Source organism: Cyprinodon variegatus, unplaced genomic scaffold, assembly GCF_000732505.1.
Source record: "Cyprinodon variegatus isolate N-32 unplaced genomic scaffold, C_variegatus-1.0 Scaffold364, whole genome shotgun sequence".
Lineage (NCBI taxonomy): Eukaryota > Metazoa > Chordata > Actinopteri > Cyprinodontiformes > Cyprinodontidae > Cyprinodon > Cyprinodon variegatus.
In genome coordinates, this window is record NW_015150817.1 from 345110 (window position 1) to 368003 (window position 22894).

Consider the following 22894-nt stretch of genomic DNA (forward strand, 5'->3'; position numbering starts at 1 on the left):
AATGACACAAAGTTAGCGGATAGGTCTATTCAGCATACTGTTTTGCACACATAGCACTTTCTGACTAACTCCACACGCCTTCATATGTATAAAATTTCAAAATACAAATTAAAGAATCAAAATGTATACATTGTAAACCGTATTTGACTACAGCAGGCTAAGAGTGAGCTTAGACCCAAACTCCCAACCCTAATGCATCCTGTCATATTTAACTAGTTTTTTAGGAATTTGCACTAGTAATCATAGCCAAAATAATCACACAAGTGTTTAATTTGCATCAATATATTGTCTATAAAGATGGAACCAGTCTCAGCCTGGTTCTGCTGTCAAAGTAGGTTTCCTCTCTGGTGTGGAGTGTGTACATGCTCATCCAAGAGGGATGAATCCTGCAAGGTCAATAACTTGATGCAATCTGAATGATTTAATTTAATTGATCTCTAAAATGCATTGAGATGACATGTTTAGTGAGATGGGCGATATATATGAAAATGAATTGAACTTAAAGAAAGTCAAACTAATGTTTTACAGGTAGTTGCAAGTAGTCTAAAATTCTTAGTACCGTTGAGAGTTTCTGGGTAATTTTGTTTCTTTTTCTCTACTTTTTCCAGTCTCCGGAAATAAAATGAATAATTGTGCCCTTTTGAGCATTATGGCTAATTTACTGCTAACAACTAAAGGAGCACATATGCCTATAAAACAGTAAAAATGTGGTAAACATTTTGGATGAGTAATGATTCTGTTAATTCAAAGTTCTGAACATGGTATGAAAACATCTCACTTTCTAAAAACACAATCTATATTTACCACATTTCATATTTAAACCAGTGTTAATGCCTTTTAAGCAGCTGCAATCTGCATGTAGGTAAAGGGGCATATTGGTTGTTGCCCACTGCACTCGATGTGTTCCTGACACCCTATTGCTTTGCAGCCCATTGTATTCTCAAGCCTCCCAAACCCAGATCCTTCTTGTAAACCAGGCTGTACTACTGTTGTAGCTTATACAGAGCATTTGGAAAATATTCACAGGATTTACTTTTTCCACATAATGTGAATAAAAAACCCATGGTCTCTCTGTCAGACCTTCTATGTTCCTTTGTGGAGAAAGAAAAATCTCCCAGAAGAAATATCATCTTGGCAGCGATTCAACTGTATGATAGCCTGAATGAGCTTAAGATGTTTTACCAAAAAATAACCAAAATACCTAGAAATAGATGTGGTAAGCTAGTGGCATCATTTTCAAAAATACAAAAGGCTTTAACTACTGCCAAAGGTTGATAAAATAATTATTAACTACTTTCCAATCAGGGTGTAGAAATTTGAGCAAAGCGGTTATTATGCAATTTGAGTAAGGATAAAATCTAACTAAATGGGGAAAAAAGCAGGTTAGATTGCAATTTTTAAAGATATGAACATGTACGTGATTATTTAGTTATAGTGACACATTTTAAACACTGTCTGCTGTTTTTTCATCATAATAATCGACGAATGAGAACACAAAGAAAATGATAAAACAATAATGAAAACTGATGGAAATGCTTGAAAATATCAAAACAACAGCATTTTTGAAAGCATGCATGGGCAGTTTAATGAGCACAGGGGAAACCTTTTGCTTCTTTTTGTTAATCTTCAATCCAGAAAACAGGCTTCCCATTGATTAATTGAGGAGTGAACTTTCTCATTGTTGGCATCTCCTGTTGATAAAGTTTTAGAAACAGGTGTTCAGAAAAAAGAGGATTTTATAATATGTTCCTATAGTAGTTTAATTTTAAAGAAGCATCTCACCATTTTTTTAAAGCAAAAATTATGAATGTTGACACAATCATGAGGAGAACAATCATAATACGAATCAAATTCACAAACGAATAATCTCCTGCAAGAGATTTAAGAGAGATTTAATTTTAAGAGTATTAATTTACAAAGAAATACTTGCATTTTTCCAGATTATAGAAAATATTTTCATTATTTAATTAGCAATCTTAAAGAACAAAACTATTTTATTATTATAGATCAAATCTGAAGAACCCTGACCTTTTCTGAGTTCTGGTACCAAAATTTCCTCCTGATCCCAGAACTGGTGCCGGATAATACATGTCAGGTTCTCTCTATCCACGTTCTCAGGGAGTTCCAGCTGACTTTCCACTGTTACAAATCCATCTGGGTCTTGTTTCTTTGTCACTGAATAATTTCCTGCAGGACTCCAGCTGATGTTGGCAGCAGGATTCCCGCTCTCAGCTCTGCAAACGGCCACCATCTTGTTACCCTCTAACTCTAACCAGGCAGACACACGAGGAGGAGCTGTACCGGAAAAGCAAAGAATGGACAGATATGGTATCTCCACAATATATAAAAAGGTTAAGTACATCACTGAAAATACAAATTTATATATTTTTCAATATTTCAGGAGATAAAGAAGTAAATGAATGAATTAATAAAATATCCAGAGTGATAGTACCACTGTGTATAAACATATTCAGCTTATTTAAGGCTGAATATGTTTATACATATAACATATTGCTATAACATTAAATTGTACTGTGCCCCCATTAAATGCCAACCATGTAGCACTGTAGGGTAAAATACAGAATGATAGACAATCAATAATCAATTTTATACATTTTATTTAAATCATAATTTTTTATAATTTTAGTAATAAGAATTCCTAGATTCAAAACACAATTTTAAGTAATGATATAAAGTTCCTACCTGTGACAGCCACTTTAATATTATAATATTCATTTCCTCCATGGTACACTAATTCGCACTTGTAAGTCCCAACATCATTGGCTGAAAAGTTTGGGATATTCAAGTATGATTGACCAATTGAATTGTTTTTGAGAGACTTTCCATCATTGCAGTTATCATCACTTTGGCCATCATTACTAAATGAAATCCTGCAGGCTTTGTGTTTCAGTTCAATGTTCCAGATAACATATAGTATCTCGTTCCATGTCTTATTGCTGCAGGTTAGAATCACGTTACTCCCATGATTGTAGACTTCCTTCCTGTTAACTACTTAAAAAAGAGAGAAAAATGCAAATTAGTTTAGATTATGATGGTAGTCTGATGTTTATTTGTTGATCATTGCAGAACGGGATCATGGGTACAATTATGTGAATATGCAAGATTTAAACCGCAGGAAATAAATAGGGAAATGAAGTAGAGAAGTACAAAGAATTTGATAAAAACATATAAAGTTTTTGGTTTAAGTTAGTTTTCAAAAGGCGGTCTTAACATGTTTAACAGGATTTAGATGAGCAGAGAAAATTATAAAGAAATCAATTTACCATCATACTTCACAGCTGGAGTAGTTGTATTTGAGATCATAGTGGTGTTAGTTCCTGAGAGAAATGAAGGTGGATGTTAGGATGAGTTAGGTAAAACAGAGGGGTTTTTTAAGGTTACTATTAGTTGTTCATTCTGATTTCAGTATATGCACAAAAAAGGGGGTAAGTTATTAGATAACAGTGTCAACTTGTAAAAAATAAAATAGCAGATGTGAATGGTGTTAGAAAAGCTGTTCAGTGTAAGTATGGCTAAAATAACTGTTTTAGAGAACCTCCATTTTCCTTAGCTTTCCTTAAAGTAACCAGAAGACATCATTATTATCAAAACCTTTTCTGGTTAAAGCTGTTGTCTGCATTTTAGAAAAAAAATCATAGCTATTGCTTAAAACTTAATCAGAGAAAAAGTAAAAAGTCTAGGGGTTTAAAAAAAAAATAGTGCTGTCAAGTCAAACACCCTGATGTTTGTTCACGTCTGACAGCAAAACAGAGACTACAGTATGCAGTGGGTTAGTAAGACCGCAACGTGGAGACCCCTGAGGTGGATAGAAAAAGATTGATCACACTGATGTCAGAGGTTTCCACTGAAGAAGCCAGTGGCAGCATGCCCCTTGCTCATACAGAGAATATGGGTCAACCTTTTCCTCTGTTATGGAATTATTTTTCCCCCTGTCTCAGCTTTTAGTTTATTTCCATTGACTGTTCACAATGTGACTCAATATCATTTACAAATAACAAAAATCTCTGCAGTGTTCTCCAAAACATGATTAGTTAGTCAATAGACAGGGAAACGGTCTTCCAGCAACACATGCTACAGCTCTAAAGAGTTCAAAAGACAGTTAAAAACAAGCATCATGTAGATTAGATTAAAACAAAGTTTCCATTAAAACATCTAACATGCTCAGAAAGATAATCATGACCGGCGACCCGGCCCAGAGGCTGCTTTTTAATTTAAGTTTTCAGGTAGAAAAATAGAGCGGGAGCAAAACTGAGTATGATTGTGCTTTATTCATGTATTTATTACAAAGTATTAATCGAACCCATCAAAGTCATCACCCTCTGTTTCTGAATTAAACAGCTGCGCTGCTGCGTCCGGTTCACACCGATGTCGAGCGGTTGAATAACATGTTTTTCACATCAGCTGTGAGATGGGCACGCATGGAGTCACAGATTAACAGCAATGGTGATGAGTGGAAAAAAACCACCTGGTCTCCTTACATTCACCTCCCGCAGCCACTCCTTCATCATCTCCTCAATGAGGTGGTCTCAAAAGTCCACAGTAACAACACACATAGGGCGCACCGCACCAAAGGGCGCGCCGCACATTTTGAGGGGAAAAATAGACATTTTTATGCGCCTTATAGTCGTGAAAATACGGTATTTAGTGAAATGAAGTAGAGAAGTAAAAGAAATTGAACGTATAAAGGTTTTAATTTATGAGTGATAGATGAGCAGAGAAAATGATAAAGAAATAACTTTACCATAACTATTCACAGCTGGAATTATTATATTTGAGATCATAATGGTGTTTAAGTTAGTTCCTGAGAGAAACAAAGGTGGATGTTACATCAAAATGGCCTGAAGAAACCTCCGAAATTTAAGGTTGCTGTGCCGCTGTTCCTGAATACAAGGGTATGCACTTGCTGCAGCTTCGACCAGGGTAGGCCTGATAAACACCACATCCTTGGCAACAAGGCAATTATTCTGCTGGATTTCTTACTTAGGGATTTATTCTTTTTGTTTTCCTTAACTAATCAGTTAGTCTACCTCGTGTTTATTTTCTAATAGCGTGTAGTATTTGCATAGATGTTAGATTTCTGTAATCCTATTATTAGAATAAAGACGTCATTGTTTAACTTGTAGTGGTCTTGTCATCCATATAGCGGACGGTTTATCACTCAGGCAAGATCCACCCCCTTTTGGTAACAATGGGAATAAAAAGAGATGAATAGTTCTTTGATTGATAATTAATAGCTCTGCTGATAACCTAGCCTGGGTCACTAAATTGGTGTGGATACCTGGATTTTAACATCCGGTCCAGGAACCCTCCAGAGGTGAAACCACAAAGCCTGGTAAGTAAACAAATGAAAGCTATAATTATTCAACTAAGAACACTAAACTGATTTCACCTCCAACTTTGAATAAGTGAAAAAATTATAACTCCAGTTCTAGTTAATCGTTTATTCATTATCTGCAGGATATCAGTTGCACAACAGTCCCTCAGGTCAGCATAACAGCAGCTCCTGCAGGTACCGAGGTTTAAGAGGAAGCTGAGAGGGGCCTTCTCTATAATTCCTCCTTGTGTATATAATAGCCTCCCTCTGCACATTAGGGAGCCTCCTTTACTGCCAAATTTTAAAACACCGCTCAAGACGTACTTTTATACACTGGCTTCTAACACTGGCAAGACTTAGTTGTTACAACATTGTTTATTTAGATTTCTTATTATTGTCTTATTTTATATTTTTACGCTGTATTTTATTCTTTTTATGTGTTTCATTATTTTTAGCTATGTTCAGCAATTCGTTTTCAGCTGTACCAGTTTTAAAACGCTATATAAATAAAGATGAAGATAATGATGATAATGAGTGTTTTTTTTGTTTTGTTTCTGATTTCAGTAAATACATAGAAAAAATGGCTAAGGATTAAGTAATTAAATAACTGTTATAACTTTTTAAAATAAAATAGTAGATTTCAGTGGTGTTAGAAAAGCTGTTCAGTGTAGTTATTGCTAAAATAACTGTTTTAGAGAACCTCCATTTTCCTTAGCTAAAGTAACCAGAAGGCATCAGTATTATCAAAACCTTTAGTGATTAAATCTGTTGTCTGCATTTTAGAAAAAAAGAATTGTAGCTATTGCTTAAAACTTGAAATTGTAAAAAAAAAGGGAGTGGGTTCTTTTTTTCCCTTGTCAGCTTTTAGTTTATTTCCATTGACTGTCCACAATGTGACACAGTATCATTTACAATAAATAAATAAATTCTCTGCAGTGTTCTCCAAAAGAAGATTAGTTATAGACAGGGAAACTGTCTTGCAAGAATACATGCTACTGCTCTCAAGAGTTATAAAGAAAGTTAAAATCAAGCATCCTGTAGATGAAAAGAAAAATAAAAATGTCCATTAAAACATCTAACATCCTCAGAAAGATAATTATGACTGAATAGTTATTTGAATCAAACCTCCAGACAGGCTCCAAGATTCTGTCAAAAAGAAGAAAAAGAAGATATAAATCCCCATCATGTCACAAATTCTATCGAAGCATAGCATTAAGCCAAGACTGCATGTATTTCTCGTCACTTACATCAATCAACCTACACAGGATGTCATGCTTGCTAAAGCACACCACAGTTTCCTGTCCCGCTATTCAAATTAGTTTTTTTTTATCAGCTTTGTAAGAACAGACACTAAAATAAAGAAAAATTGCTATGATCACTTTCTCCATCTACCATTCAGTTGAAATCATTACTAAGAAAATCAGCATTTGCATCTCTCAGTCCTTTGTCAACTTTTGTCATCGATTGCTCAATAAATTACTTTTGTATATGAAAGGTTAAGACCGCAGGCGGTCTGGAGGCTGCGGGGCGGAGCGGAGGATGTGGGATAGGAGAATAGGAGAATCAGGACACATTTAGTTTAAAGAGAACAGCAGCATTTCTTGCAACATTAATACAAATTTTATATGCACTACACACACAAATGTGGAATTAGGACTTTTTTCCACTCTGTAAAGGTTTGCATTTAAACTTACCAGGGACTAAGACTGAAGGTAAATACGTACTTATTTTTTTTTAATCTAATATGCTCTCTCTGTATCATGCAAAATAATACATTCAATTGACGGCAATAAATGTATTGTATTTACATGTGCACTGGAACTATAAGAGGAACTTACACTGAGCAATTAAAATATTAACTTCACTATACAAGTTGTACATATGGGCAGTAGTTACTGTGTGTAGCCCATTTCATGTATTTTATCAAGGGCTGAAACAATTAATCATATTGATCGATTATTTAAATAATCGTCGACTAATTTAGTAATTGAATAATCGATAACTGGAGTAAACGGCCACTAAAATGGGCCTTTAGCCGACAGAGCAACCCACTTAGAGCAGGAATTATAACCAGATTGTAAAAAATATGTAAACATTTTGCATTTAAGATAGAAAAACAAAATTTTTTTGTCTGTCAATATTCTCCATACAGAACTCCTCAAGAGGAAACATTTCACCTGGCTTAATTTTGTAAAAAATCTTCTTTAAGGGACCTTTGGCCATCTGATTATTATTCGATTCATTGAAAAAATATTTGACAGATTAATCAATTTTAACTTCTTCACACTTTTAATAATTATAAAATACAATATAACACTATCTTATCTGTAATGTAATAGTATCCTAAATAAACAGCCAGATTCAAGCATTATTTAATGAATCAATGTTTTTATCCTATTTCTAGAAGTAGAAGCTACGGAAGCGTATTGCATTCTCCAAAGAAAAAAAAATTATCTGACAGCTTATCTCATATTTACGATATCAGTATCTCGTAATTAGGAGATACTGATCTTGTAATTATGAGCTCTTATTTCGTAATTATGAGAGCGTTTATATATATTCGGTTATGCTTACTTGAGCCTGTGATGTAGAATCTCTCACATATCTGCATCTGTTAAACCCAGGTCTAAAATGATATGCGTTGGAGTTCCACTCCTGTTTGTCACTTCATCAATAAATCCATCTATAACCCTGGGATTTCTACTTGTTGTCCTGATCGGTTTAAGGAATCTGACCCAAATGCAGAGAAACCACTCAGAGAACACGGCGAAAAGTTTAACAGGTTTAACAGGAGGTTGGATCTGGAACTCAGGGAATTTGTGAACCGGAACTGGAAAGTCAGAAGGGGAGATCACAGAGATCAGTTCAGGGACCGTGGGATCCAGACTGCAGCTTGAATTATCCTGGAATGGGACTCATGTTTGAGGGGAGTCTTGTCAATCCTTGAATCCAGTCTGTGTCTGTTTATCCAGAGAAGAGGGAACTCGTTGGAGAGTGGATAGGTAGACAAACGTTGGACCCAGAGGAGTAATGGAGCGGACTGTCACTTGGATTTCCAATTAGAACTTGAACGGCTCATCTGGAGGTTTTCCCCTGCTCAGTGTGAACTCAGTAAATCCTTCCAGGGGGAGAAGGTCCAGGTATCCAGTTACACAGTAAGACTTCCTGCCGAAGAGCAAAGACAAAAACAACCTTCATTCAAATAGACCTGCTGCATGAAGTTGGGACCTGGTAGTTTTAAACGATTCTGAAGCTGTCATGATCTCTGTCATTGCTCCCCTGTCTAATTGGTCCTGCAGCTGATTAACCCCAATCATTTCCACCTGGTTATTCTGCTTTTTATGTTGCGTGCTTGCCTTCCATCAGCGCCAGGTTATTCGAGCAGTTTGATAAGATTATCTTGTTCTGTTTTCCTGATTGTGACCTGTTTCTGCCCTGTGGATATGGAGTGATTTTTTTCTGCCATAAACGCTTTGAACTTTCCCACTGCCTGTCTCGCCTGAAATTATGGATCCAACATTCTGAGGTCATTACAGAAGCCTCAGCTCTCCTTGCGGATTTAGGATTTTGAGAAGGTATCGATGGACAGTTCTATGTGACACCACCAAGCCAGCTTAAATGTTTTTCAGACGCATTCATTTACAACCATAAAGCAGCCTGTGCTGGTTTAATTGCTCCTGCATGAAAAGTGTGAAGTCAGAGTTGACTTCTTCACCTAAAAAATTTCTAAGGACTTACTTTACAATGCTGACAAATTAAAATTAATTCAATCCACATTAAGGAAACTCGGTATTTCCCAGTGTCACATACCTAAAAGTAAATAAAAGCAGATTAAATCTAACAACCCACTTATTGTTCACGTTTCATGTAGCGGAGATCAGCAATGACTGTCCTTCAATATTATGAGATAAGATCTCATAATATTGAGATCAGGGTCTCATAATTGTGAGATAAAGATCTCGTAATTATGAGAAAAGATCTCGTAATTATGACATAATATCTCGTAATTATGAGAAAGATCTTGTAATTAAGAGATAATATCTTGTAATTATGAGATGCTGATCTCAATATTATGAGATAAGCTGTCAGATTTTTTTCTTTGGTGAATGCAATACGCTTCCATAAGAAGCCAATTAAATAGAACAATTTTTATGTGGAAAACAAACAAAAAATATCAGATCTCTAGCATCTTCTTCTCATGTTATGTTCTACAAAAAAATAACGCCTGTTATCTATACCTGAACTGCCGTCAAAAATGAAAACAGATAAAGCAAAGAAATATTGGTTAAAGGGAATCTGAAATGTTGATAGCTTACAGTCTTTGTCCATTTTAACAACATTCTTCAGAACTCCCGTCTGACTCAGAATATTCAGTTTTATAAAATAAATCCTAACGTTGGTTACTGACATTTCTCCAGTTCCGCAAATCAAGACACTCTCCTGATTCTTTACAGAACTGCAATTAGAAGCTTTTGCCTGTTTTATCCTAGATAAGTTTTGCAATTGGGACTAGTTTCGTAGCCTAATATTAATTTTGATAACCACCGTATTCTAGCGTTTTTTTTTTCTTTTTTTTTCCAAGCTTCAAGCACGCACGCGCACACATACAGACTAGAAAACAAGCAATCAGAAAAGGAGAAGGCGGAACTTAAGGCAGAAAAATCTGAGAGTGGTTTCATATTCGCTGGTGATTCACTGCACCACAAGAGACAGAAGAAGAATCAGAGCTATTCAAATGGCCGCCATAGTGCAAACAACACATTTCTAGGTATTTACTAGCTAAGCAGAACGCAGTCGCACCTTTAATACAAAATGATCAAGAAATAAGTAAAAAAAAAATCTTTAATTAAGTGTATTTACCCTTAATTTGTATAGGTAAATAAGATAATTTGCCACTGGAATGAGAAGTTTTACTCTTAAAATAAGATAATTAGATAATATGCACTTGAAATAAGACAATGCAATTGTTTTTTCTTATTTTATATGTAAATGATCTTGTCTCAAAACACTTATTTTAAGAAAACATGTCTTATTTAGATTTAATTTTCGCACTGTTGTCACTGGTTCCATACACACCTGCTGATGCAGCAGCAAAGGATAGTCCGGGAGCAGAGGATGGTCCGGGAGCAGAGGATGGTCCAGAAGCAGACAATGGTCAAGGAGCAGACGATGGTCCAGAAGCTGTTTCTGTCAATATATTTATGTGAACCACTATGCCTCAAACTGGGAATATGGAACCTGATCTTTTTTGTAACTGTCTCACTAAACAGACATCTTGCATCAAATACCTCTGACTTTTCTTCTTCTGGCTTCTCTGGCAGGCTGTACTCAGCGGCCTGCTCCTCCTCGACCCTTCCCTGGATATTTCTGGTGGTCTCTCGGGGAGCGATGAAGGGTTCAAGGAAGGACAGGACCCTTCATCTGCTGCTGTACCACTTCTCTTACTTTCTCTTTCTTTAGCTCTCTTGCATATTTATCCCTTACGGTTTTCCACCTCTTCCTGTATACATCCTCTGAATAAACATTTATTGAGCAGTGTGAAATTAGCAGTAGATTGACAGAGTATGTTTACCATTGTAAAAGCCTAGATAACTTATCAGAGAGTCCGATTTCCTCGCTAATGCTTTCTGCTCCTTTCTCTGTTCTGATAGCATGATTGGTCATAAATAACCGGATGAGAGAGCAAACAGCAATGATCGATTTCTATTCCATGTTAAAGAATTCCCAGGTTTTCTCCGTCTATCCATCCAGTCATTCCACTCAGTTTGGTGGAGCTTCTCTCGGATTGGTTGATGTGGCACGTCGAGCAGCAAAAGTTCAAGTGCGTTGTGCGCGTCAGATGCTCAGAGGCTCATGAGGTGCTGCTTTGGCTGCTCAGACGCACTGCTCCTGCTGCTCAAGACGCACTGCGAGACCATTTGCTGTGCTGTGATGTGCGTCAATCATTAACTTTGCATGTAAACTAGCTGATTTTGCTGCCTGTGCTGCTTGTGGTGTGAACTTAGCATAAGGCAGGAACCTCTGCATGAAAAAAAACAGGCTAGTGATCATGCAAATCTGGGTAGATTACGAACATGTGAGTCACTAACCTGGTCTTATAGTTCTAGTTCTTATAGCGGATGAGGTTGTTTCCAGCCTTTTAAATGCCGACAAGACGCAGCGGACACTGCCCAGAGTGTCCCAGACATTAAAGCCCAAGAGACCAGAGAATATGCAGGAGATCAGATCCAGACAAAGGAAGGCAGGATAATCCAGAGGGCGAAGCCAAAGCAAGTGTCAAGGAGATGCACAGGAGTCCAGGCCAGAAGATCTGAGATCTGAAGAGGTACCGAAGGGAAATACAGGACGATGTCAGGAGAAAAAAAAAATGTAATTCCCTTTATTTTCCCTCAGTGGGGAGCAGTGTGGGGTTAAGGGTTTTGCTCAGTAACCCAGAGTGGAGGCTGCGGGGATCGAACCGGTTACTTGCAACCTCCTAAGAGATCAAGTACACTGCTCTAACCACTAACCTCTCCCCAAGGAAGCAGTCCCAGGTAGTAATGGGACATCTGAAGCCAGGCTCTGAGATATGTGCCAAGTAAAAAGGGGGCATGTCTAATGAATGTCTTGTGGAACCGGTAACAAATGATGCCTCATGTAACTGTTATCATGCCACTGCAGCATTTCGCGTGTCAGATTTGAAAATAAAAGCACAATGAAACATGCTACTCTGTGGGTTGTTGTAGTTAGGTTGGTCGAATATCAGCGGAGATGGAATCTGAGTATATCATAATAGCATTATCTGAGGGAAGAATGGAGCCAGCAAAAGAAAGGAAGACCTATCCCATTTGGGAGTACTTTGAAATTACTGCTCAAAACAAGCTTTAATAAAGTGTGTTTGCACACTAACTGATGGTAATTTCCTCATTAACTCTTATTTTGTGTTATTGGACATATTGGTTTGTATTTCAGGAGAAGTGTTTGATGTGTTGTTTGAAGCTGATCTACATTAATGACACCTTATCTTCATTTAATAATTTATTGTTTAAACTGTCTAAATTAGCCGGCAAAGAAACTGCCTTAAATCAGACAATGTGGAAAAAAGTCCTATTTATTGATAAATATAACTAACACCTAAATACACTGAAATTTAGTTGTTTGATCAGCAATGACACAGTCTCAAACAGGAGATACAGACTAAATACTTTTTGAAGAATGCATTTTTGTGGGGAGATAACTTTCCAGGAAATAAGTAAAGAATAGACAGCATACAGTCCATCTTTTTTGCAACAATTAATCCACAACATCAACTAAGATCATTTCTGTATTAAAGGGATTATTGTTGGTAGGCTATAAATAATTTTATTTTCTTAAAAGTAAATTACACATGTGTATAACAAAATACTTTATTTTGACAATATTACACTCATTATTTTTTTTTATGAGTTTTGAAATATGTCATAGTGTCTGTGCTGCAGCAACCGGTTTTGGTGCTGCCGGTGACCAGTCACCGATGAGCAATGAATGAAGCATCAAGTAATGAACATTGGGTTGGAGGCCTAAATTGGAGGCCTAAATTGGAGGCCTAAATTGCTTCATGAGGCTTCATTTGGCCACCACTAGTTCCAGGTTCAGTTAACAGTCAGAATCCAGCAGGATTCAGAAGACAGGTCAGGCAAAAAGATCAGAACGGGAACAGGCAGGTTTATAGGTCCAAAGGTAGAATGGGTTGAGATCAGGTAATCAGAAAACACTAATACTTGCTAGAAGACTCTAACCAAGGGCTCAAAATCACTGGCACTGATGACTGGTAGAAGGCAGGTTAAATGGAGACTGGAGCAGCTGAAACAAATTAGTAGTAATGAGAAACATGGCAAAGCTAGGCAGGTGAATAAAATAAGTAATCGAGCCAGTCACCAGCACCACGATCATGACAATATCAAACATATTAGTAATTACAAAACCTTTTTTTTTATTATTATTAGAGGTTTTTATTAATTCTAAAATATGCTGTGCAATTTTGAATAAAATCGGAGAGCCCAAACACCAGGAAAGGTAGCATTCTCTAATCTCTTTTTGCACTTATTTTAATACAGGCTACTTATGAAAGCACCGACACAGTAGCTGCTAAAACAGATGTTGGCTAACAACATTGTTGTAGCTACATTGAAAATAAAGCTCTCAACTTTTTTTTTTGTCTGTCTTAATGCGTTACATATTTTAAAATGTGGTGCTATTCTCTGTCTATGTAACATTTTTTGAGGAGACTTTTTAAAAAGGATTTGTCAGTGAACTAAGCCAAACGAGTCGGATCCCAAAGCATTTACGCATTTCCCATCAGCGGGAGAAACTCCTCCCCTTTTCTTGCGGAACGCTATCCGTCTCCATGGTTACGGGGTTGGACACTTTTTCGTTTTGTACAGTTTCAACATCGCTGCTAACAGGAACGCTAAACTGGATAAAATCACACAGAACCATAATGAGTTATTCTGTAACCCAGAGTACTACTAGGACCAAAGATCCAACTAAAGCTGTGATCACGGAGCGGCCTTTTGACTGTTTATATGGTAAGTGAATGCAGCGAAAGCTATGAAAACGCTGGATTATATCCTGCACTGATCTTGTTTACCTTCATTAAACCTTATATGGCAGATCCCGTTTACACCGTGTCATCAGAGGTGGACCGCAACAGGGCCATTCTCAAAGCCTATGCGACCACTGTGAACTACGTGAGTTATTGGAGTTATCTACTGATCTGTTCAACATAACAGTCAGGGCTTTATATATATATATATATATATATATATATATATATATATATATATATATATATATATATATATATATATATATTATATTAGTTGTTTTATTTATATCCATAAAGAAAGTATTTTCCTCATAGTCTATAGTTTGACAACTATTCATTTTCTTATTTTCTAAGAAGCAAGAAATAATATCTACAAAGGAAAATAGTGATAATAAACTAATTGTGAAGTTACAGGCTTTAAGATTAGATGTAAAACATAACGACAATCTCTAGATCTCTTTTGGTAATTTCAAACTCTCAAAACGACATGCCTGAGGAAATGGAGAGTAATAGTAATGATGGTAAACTTGAGACATTTCTGCCAGAAAAAGTTAGAGTAAACTTGTAAATCTGACATGCGGATTGGTGACAGCAAAGGTCACTTTGTTTTTTTCTATATATATTAATCACATGAAATATGTGCCATCCAGCATTTCCCTAGTTGAATACAGATATATAAGTGTTTAGTTTGAGAGCATTGTTGGCATTAAGTACATTACTTTATTTTTCTTATGGGAACTGAAACTCACACGTGTCTGCCAATTGCATTACCCAGTATTAAAATGTAAAATAAAAACAGAAGAGTCCAAAACATAACTCTTTAACACCATCTTTATAGAGGCAAAGTAAAAACATTATTATAATCAAATAGATAAATGGATTTAAGGCCTTCTTTTAGTTTTTTTGTGACGATTTCCCATCAAAAACATAATTTTAAGATTAGAACATTACATCAGACCAAATATATAGTGACATTTAATTTTATCTTTGGGATTATTACAGTATTTTAGATTTTTGAATTAAATAGAATATTGCTTCAGACAATTTTTAGTTCAGAATTGCTGGCTTTCTGAAAATATGCTTAATTATGCTTAAAAGTAATCTGACAAGCAAGCCACTGAAAATTACAAATCTCTTGAAAATCGACTAGAAGTAATATAACCGAGTAATAAAACCTTAACCCACATATAGGACCTGGACCCAAATACTATAGGAGCAATTATCTAATCTGCACACAGTTTTATCTGGAGCCCATTTCTACTCTGATTCCCAACTTTGAAGTTGCATTGTACTCACATAAAAAAAAAGATGGTATTATTTATAATAAACTACAAGAAAGACTTGAGAAAAGCAGCGCCTGGAACCTGGGGACACATAAATAGAATAACCCACCACTAGTTGAAACCAGAGGAGGTATAAAAGTGACATGGAAACCATGGGAGACCAATCGACGCCACACCGAACAGCTGAGTGAAAATGACATGACAAAAGAAACATGTAAAATAAAAAGCATAATGAACAAAGGGAGCTAAACTGAAAAGTAGAAGCAAAAATAAAATGTAAGAATATGAATTAAAATCCACAGAAAACACTAATAATGATAATAATAATAGTTACTAATGAACATAACACAATATAAGGGTTGGTGGATGTTGTTGTGGACCCAAATGCAGAGTAGAGGAGGCAGCGATAGTTCTTGGAGGTTTAATTGTAAAGCAGATGGTACAAAAACATAAATGCAGAAATAACAGGCTGGGAACTCAGGAAACAAAAACTAGAGAAGCTCGGGAGAAACATACAAGACGAAACAAAGAGAACCTAGCACTGGGGAACTGCAGAGGAGCCGTGTATATGGGAGACAGAACAAGGAGTGGAGTGATCAGCTAATTGGGAGCAGGTGAGGACAGAAGCAGCTAGAATGGAGCTAAGGGGAAAGAAATGGGCACAAGAGGGCAACAAAGAGTAAACAGGGAAAACAGGGTTTAACTGATGAATGAGGCTAAAGGGGAATAAAACAAATGACTACAAAAAATAAGGAATGACCAAGGGAAAAACTAGAGGATAAGAGGGACTGGAAATAACTGAACCCAGGGAAAACATAACCTAAAGATAAGAGAACGAATAATTAAGTTAAACTAGTCAAATGAATAAATAATTGCAAAAATGCTGAAAAGAGATATCAAGGAAGACTAAAACTTAAAATTCAAAAATGATATTAATCTTGACAATACAGAATAACATAAAATAAGGAATAGCTGAGAACCCAAAATGAAAACTTACACAGAACCAAAAAGTCCAGATCATGGCACACAAAAGAATTATACTTAATGTTAAGACCTTGACATCAATATTGCATCCTAAATCAAATTAAAACAAAGCAGCAGTGGATTGTGACACATTCTTGCTTTGATGTTTAAATATTTTTTTATATTTTTCTCTTTCTCTCATTTAGAGAAAGGTTGTTGATTTCGAGTCTATATTTAGCAGCCAACCTCGGTACACTCTCAAACTGGATGCAGTGCCATCCTATGCTAATGACTGGCGAGGACGGGCTGAACAGTGCAAGGAGGTCCTGCAGAAACTGGCCGGGTGAATAAAATCAGCAGTTCGGTTTTCTGAATCATTCCAGTAGAAGAATGCTTCTTCATTATTCTAATTATGATTGCGTTATCTTTGTTACAGAGTTAATCCAAACCCTCATAAATGCCCTGTGACCGGTGCTGATTACTGGAAATACATTAAAAGGTTTGATTTGTCTGAATTTATTCTAATGTTTTAATTTTAACATGGTGCATTTATTTAACTTGCTCCAGGAGAGTTTAAAAATACAAAATGATGCATAGATAATGAATTAAAATAGATATATAAATTTTTTTATTTTTTTGCTTTCATTTTAGTCCTGTGATTCCGTTTGAACAAAGCTTTCCACCAGATGTTGTATTTGAATTTTCTGGGTAGGTTCTATATGTTTATTAAGTAGCTTAACCTTTTTTCAGTATCACTGTTTCAATTCGAAGCACATGCTGTGTTTGACTGTAAAATCACTGCAGGGAAGATTTTGAAGCCAGTGAGGAGGAGCAGCAACCCGCCCAGCGCACAGTGGGGGTTCAGACAGACTACAGAGAAAATGAAACGCAGACTGACCCCTACAGCCCTGAGTATGTGCTGCATCCTGGGACAGGTCCCTCCGAGCTCCTGCAACTGGCATCGTTGACTTGGGGTGTGAGATCAGCTTCGACCACCTTCACTTTACAAGCATGAAATCTAAATCTCACAGACATACAATTTAATCCCTGCTTCTCAGGTCACGGCTTGCCAGCAGGCCTCGCTGAGGTGGAAATGATAGAGCGGATGCGTGCCAAGCAGGTTTGGGAAGCCAGCCTCCCTCCGATGCATGACCTGAGCCAGCTCGACAAGAGGAGGCGAATGATGGTGGAGATGGAGGCCAAGGAGTGGGCTTTCAGGGAAGAGGAAATCCAAAAGTCAGTTGTTGAGTGCAACAAACACTTTTTCATCTACAACCTCAAAATATATATATAAAAAAAAAACATTATCATAAGTTCCAAATTAATAAAAAAAAAAATTCTTAAACAATAACAAAATATCTTAACAAAAAATGAGATATTACATCATTTATAAAGTTAAATCTCCAATCTGTGCCACCATGCAGCTCTCCTTCCTGTTCCTTTTAAGGAAAAGAAACTTTTTACCAGCAGCAATAAATTAGACATGTTAAGACATTTTCAAATTGTGTTTTCTTAAAGTTTAACATTTAGAACTCCTCCTTTACACCCTAAGACGTAGATTTTAGGTGTTTTTCTTCTGATTTTCTTACATAGTGTAACCTTGAGTTTAAAAATCAGGATAATTTTACTGATGGAAACTGTTATAAATGATCGCAACTTATGATTAATCATTTTTATTGTTAAATAATGGACTTCAGAAATGTTTAGAACTTTTCCTTCCACCATTGTCAGCAATTATTTGTTTTCTATGCTGATTGATATTGGTCTTTCTGTCTTGGTGTTGTGTTAGCTAGCAATTTAGCGTTTAAAATCAGTACTTTCCCTTTGTTTGTTTTTACTTCAGACACTACTATTCCAGTTTAGCTTTATTTCCGTGGAAGTTTTTTAATCTTCTCTATTAAACTTGTGTATATATCCCATACTTTATTATCAACTTTCAAATATAACAAATATTAAATAGTTTGTTTTTTAATGTGAAACTAAACCCTTAGCATATCTTTGTTGACCAGGCTGCACGATGCCCGCCTTGCTGTGCTAATGGATCTGCGGCTGCAGGGAAATGAAGCTGAGAACGAAGCTGCATATAACAGATTAACCCAAATATACGCTGCGCGCCTGAGAGAAAAGGATCTCAAGCTGGAGAAAATCCACAAAGTCTACATGAGGTGTAAGGCCTCCAATTGTGTTGATGGGACCTTCTTATTAAACAAGATGTTTACGATCTTTTAGATGCCTCTGATGTTATTCTTATTTCTGCAGCACTTAGAAAACTGGAAGCTAAGAGGATGCAAATAGAGGGAAAACTACAGCAGGTAGGAGTAGAGAAATCTTTTAAGCAACGGAAGAAACAATCTAAAGACATCAAGACTGGGAAGAAGTCTGCTGTAGAAAAAGCTGTGAAAAAACTTAACGATTACAAGGTAAAGATCTTCCTTACTGAGTATAGATTCTAAAATCTGGCAACACATTCATTATTAATTAACACTAAACAGGCCCTCAGTGAGGAAGAGGCTGTGGAAACGAAAGAGAAGAGGCTTCGTCTTCTGATCAAAAAGGAGAAGCCTCCTCCTGCTGCTGTCACTCCAACGGTAGAAACCCCCCCTGAGGTGAGTTAGATGCAGTCTGTATTTTGCTTTTAATCTATTCATTGCGGAAAACCGAAGGTACCCACGCACCCTACATATTAACACCACTTGAATGAGTATAGTTTTCTGCATAAATGGGAGCAGAAGGAAAACATTTTCCTCACCCTTCTTTTTAGATCAAACTCTGATAACTGTGGCATGTCTATATGTTCATCCCTTTATACTCTGAAACCCTAAGGTTAAAATCCACAATCCATCTAGTTATCCAACCTTATCAAGCTGATCTGTAAAGACCAGCTTGATAAGGTCATAATGGGAAACAAAAACAAAAATAAAACACATGGCAGAAGAAGATTAGATGATAAAACATAATCTGCCTTTTTGACCTACATAGGATACAATGAAGCATGGTAGGGACAACGGTGCACAAAAGGAAGGCTTTTTACTTAATCATTGACATTCTCATCTAATCTGACTAGGCTTGAATTACTCTGTCAAGAAGAAAGGGCAAATTATCTCTGGAGGTGTAGGGAATACATACATTTACTCCCTCTATAAATAGAAATTTCATATGTTAATATATTTTAATTTTACAATACTAAAGCTGAGTTAAATATAACAAAGAACACTGAGGAGTATCAAACTTGCATGGAGCTTTTTCAGAAAAGGTCTCTGTGAACTGCCTTATGTATCTTTATTTAGGAGGATGAGCAGACAGAGTTTGCAGTAATTTGTTTGCAAAAACTACTCAGAGGAAGAAGAACCCAATATGAGGTCTGTATCTGCTGACATTATGTCTTAATGTATGATTCCTGAAGTCCTTCCTACATGGGTTTTAGTGCATCGTCTGTGTCTGTCTTTTTTTCCATTTTGTTCCGTAGATGTTTCAGGGTAAAGAGAACAATCAAGAGCTCATCAGGGAGCTGAGGAAACTCCACACTCTGCAGAGTGAGGAGCAGGAGCTAAATAAAGCTGAAAAAAAACATATAATGACTCTGAAGGAAAAGAGGGATGAGCAGATGAACAAGGTGAAGGACATTTTAACAACTCATAAAGTTTACAAGCTCGCCAATCCTCTGATTGCACCCTCTCTTTTCCTCCGTAGGCCTTGCAGGAGGAAGCATGTCAGGCAGCAGTGGTTGGTCAGACCCTCACACAGCTGTTTGATAGCTTGTCCAAGGAGCTGGTTCTGCTCCAGGAGGAGCGCAGAATCCACGCTTTCACACTGATGGCTGAAAGAGAGCGACGCAAGCGGGAGGCAGAGGAGAGCGGGAGGCGTCAGTTGGAGGAGCGTAGACGCAGAGAAGGAGATGAGATTTTCAGACAAGTGTGTCCATCATTTTGTGCCATCAGGAAAAAAACCTTTAATGAAAACAGGACATGTAGACCTTTCTGCAGGAGTATATATAAAGATATATATGTATATATATATATATATATATATATATATATATATGTATATAGGCAGTAGAATTGTGATTTTATTTGCTATTCTCAACTAAAAGTGTAATTGAAGAGAGCATTCCAACACCATGATACTGCCAACACTGTGTTTAAAGGTAAAGAATGTAGGTTCAGGGAATGGGTTTTAACTTTATTTAGTTTTCAGCATGAATATGTAAGTAAAATATGGTTAAATCTGATCCTAAGAAATAAACCTTTAATGTGTCAGATAGTGCAGGTGCACCAGGAAAGTGTGGATATGTATTTAGAGGACATCATTTTGGGATATGTGGAGCGTGTGGCTGACGAGCAGAGCAGAGAGGAGATCCGTAGGAAGGCAGAGCAGCTCAACGATGTTGCTTACGCTCTTGAAAAAAGGTAAATTATGACTTTTATGTCTTTGTTTAGGTTTTTTTGGGGGGAAATTAAAGGCTGAAAATGAAATAGTGTGTATATTTTGTGTAGCTTGGACAGTTGTCAGTCGGAGGAGATTGTGTCAGAGCTGGTGTACAGCTTTCTTATCCCTGAAGTTGAGAAGATTAACATCAGAAAAAGAGGTTCGTTTTTACAAACTTATGTAAGGAAAAAGTAAATAAAAAAAAACTAACATGAAATCTAAAAAAAAAAAGCTAAGTACATTTTCACAGCTTTTTCTCAATCATATCTGACAATTCTCCCCCAGTACACTTGAAGCAGCAGAGACACTTGGAGGCAGCTCAGAGCATCATTCAGGGACTCGAGGCGCCCACTGGAACCCATCGTCCTGAATCGCCACAGGTGACCATCTCTGGTGTAGGAACCTCTAGACAGGCTGAGGACGAGATGAACGGCCAAGAGAAGCTGGAATAACATAATCAGGCTTCCCGGATTCTAAGTAAAGACGTATACAAAGATTAAAAGGCTAGGCTTTAATATCTGATCCAAAACTGTTTTTTTTTATTAAAGCAGTCTCATAAATCTAATTCTATCTATTAAGAAATTAAATCCCATTGAAGTATTATTTAATTCAATACCCAAGTGAGGCTGCAAGATTTATAAGTCTTGACTATATAAAGATTGTACAGCTGGAGGGGATTTTAAAACACGCTATAACTGTGAATCTGACAGATGAGATATTATCATTTGGATATATATGTATTTTTGAGAAAGGTTTCATAAATATTTAAGAAGTCTGCTTTTTAAAAATCAGCTCCAAAGTTTCTTTTTTGTCTGTTTTGAATTGGCTTTTGAGATGTCATGAATATCCAACATGCAACAAATTCCTTAATAAGTTGTGTTTGCTGTGTTTATTTGAGATGTTTAATAAAAGTATTGTGAAAAAAAGTTTCTAATGTCATTGTTTTCTTTTTCATTTCTGATGTCTGTGTAGATGCACTTTGTAGAGAGCCTAAAGTTGCAGTTAATTTGCGACTTTTTAATAAACAATACAGATTCTTAAAATACACTCATTGAGATAAAAAACAAAGGTTGATTTGTGAACATGAATGGATGTATGACATGCTGCAACAGTTACAATAGTTCCCTTTTTTAATAAATATTGAAAAGATCCGTCCCATCCAATCATATTTGAATTTATGGAGCTTTAGCAGACAGATTGAGATTTAGTATATAAATAAACGGTTGGTAAATAAATGGTGCCACCAGCTAATCCAGGTCCAAATGTATACCGGTAGTTAAGTTAAAATCCACAAGTTTAACTACGGATTAAGCGCTGTTTGCCACACAGCACAGTGAAAACCCATTATCCTATACCATTGATGCATTAAACCAGTTGCTCATAGACAGGGGTAACAGGTTGTATTTGATTACACTGATTAAAGTGACAGCTTACAGACAGTGCACCCAAATCCTTCTGTGTGCTTCAGATAAAGCTATCATGTGACTCAGTGATGGGAACTTTGATTTGTCCTTTTTTTAAGTAATGAACGCCCCAATGTTGCAGTTATGTGAATCCTTACATTAGAGCATCATGTGTGCAAAATAGTGACCAAAGTCTGCTGTGCAAAGAAAGGATTACATCAGGTTCCAGATGCTGTTGATGCTTCTGGAAACATTCATTGAATAATTGGTTTGGTTTGGTTTCCTGTTCTTTATGTTCTATTTGAAGCTAATCAACACAGTGAACAGTATCTACTGTAAAACCAGTTGGGTTTTATGAGAGAATTCACTCTTCAGATAATTTCTGAACTAATATCTTACCCTTTGGTGGGTCCAGCTGGGATTTTGTGTGTGTTTTACTTATAGGGTACTTTGAAATGATTATCTTCACAAGTATAATGTTTTTCATTAGTTCTGTAATGCTATCTTTTTATTTTCTCAATTAGGCCTCAACACACACGCTCCACAATGCAAAAGCTCGAAATGAGATATTCTGCTGCAGGTTTAGTCTCATGTTTTGTAATCTAGAATTAATTAACTTGACTTGATCTGAAATCTGGAAACAAGAAGAGTTGGGTCGAAAATATGTAGTTTAATAATGTTGGCATCTACAGTAATTTTAAAATAATACAACCGAATGTGTTCATCTCCATTATGGAGGTTGGAGTTTTCGCCACTAGAGGGCAGGATGTTTTCATTCTGCGCTCAGAAATATTTCATTTGCACTAGAAATAATAAAAAAATTCAGATTCAGGGTACTATTCTACTATTCCTTTGGATTTGCAATGAAATTCTAAATTGGAATAACTTTTACAAACACTTGATAAAAAAAACAACCTTT

The 22894-nt window shown here is 36.4% G+C and overlaps 1 protein-coding gene and 1 long non-coding RNA gene across 3 annotated transcripts in view; both read left to right on the top strand.

The window, feature by feature from the left end:
- LOC107092053 overlaps window positions 1–22894 on the top strand; it is a 258975-nt gene that overhangs the window by 26659 nt on the left and 209422 nt on the right. The window lies entirely within an intron of this gene.
- maats1 (MYCBP-associated, testis expressed 1) lies at window positions 13724–21446 on the top strand. 2 transcript variants are annotated; one of them, XM_015386324.1, is made up of 16 exons: window positions 13724–13881; window positions 13967–14043; window positions 16354–16490; window positions 16584–16646; window positions 16799–16855; window positions 16952–17121; window positions 17206–17383; window positions 18157–18314; window positions 18407–18567; window positions 18640–18753; window positions 19435–19506; window positions 19614–19760; window positions 19847–20059; window positions 20405–20553; window positions 20641–20732; window positions 20858–21446. In XM_015386324.1, the coding sequence occupies exons 1-16, from the start codon at window positions 13794–13796 to the stop codon at window positions 21022–21024; spliced, it is 2043 nt and encodes a 680-aa protein (XP_015241810.1). In that variant the 5' UTR covers window positions 13724–13793; the 3' UTR covers window positions 21025–21446. The 2 variants fall into 2 exon arrangements, with proteins under 2 accessions (XP_015241810.1, XP_015241809.1); XM_015386323.1 differs by having other exon boundaries at window positions 19838–20059; window positions 20858–21445.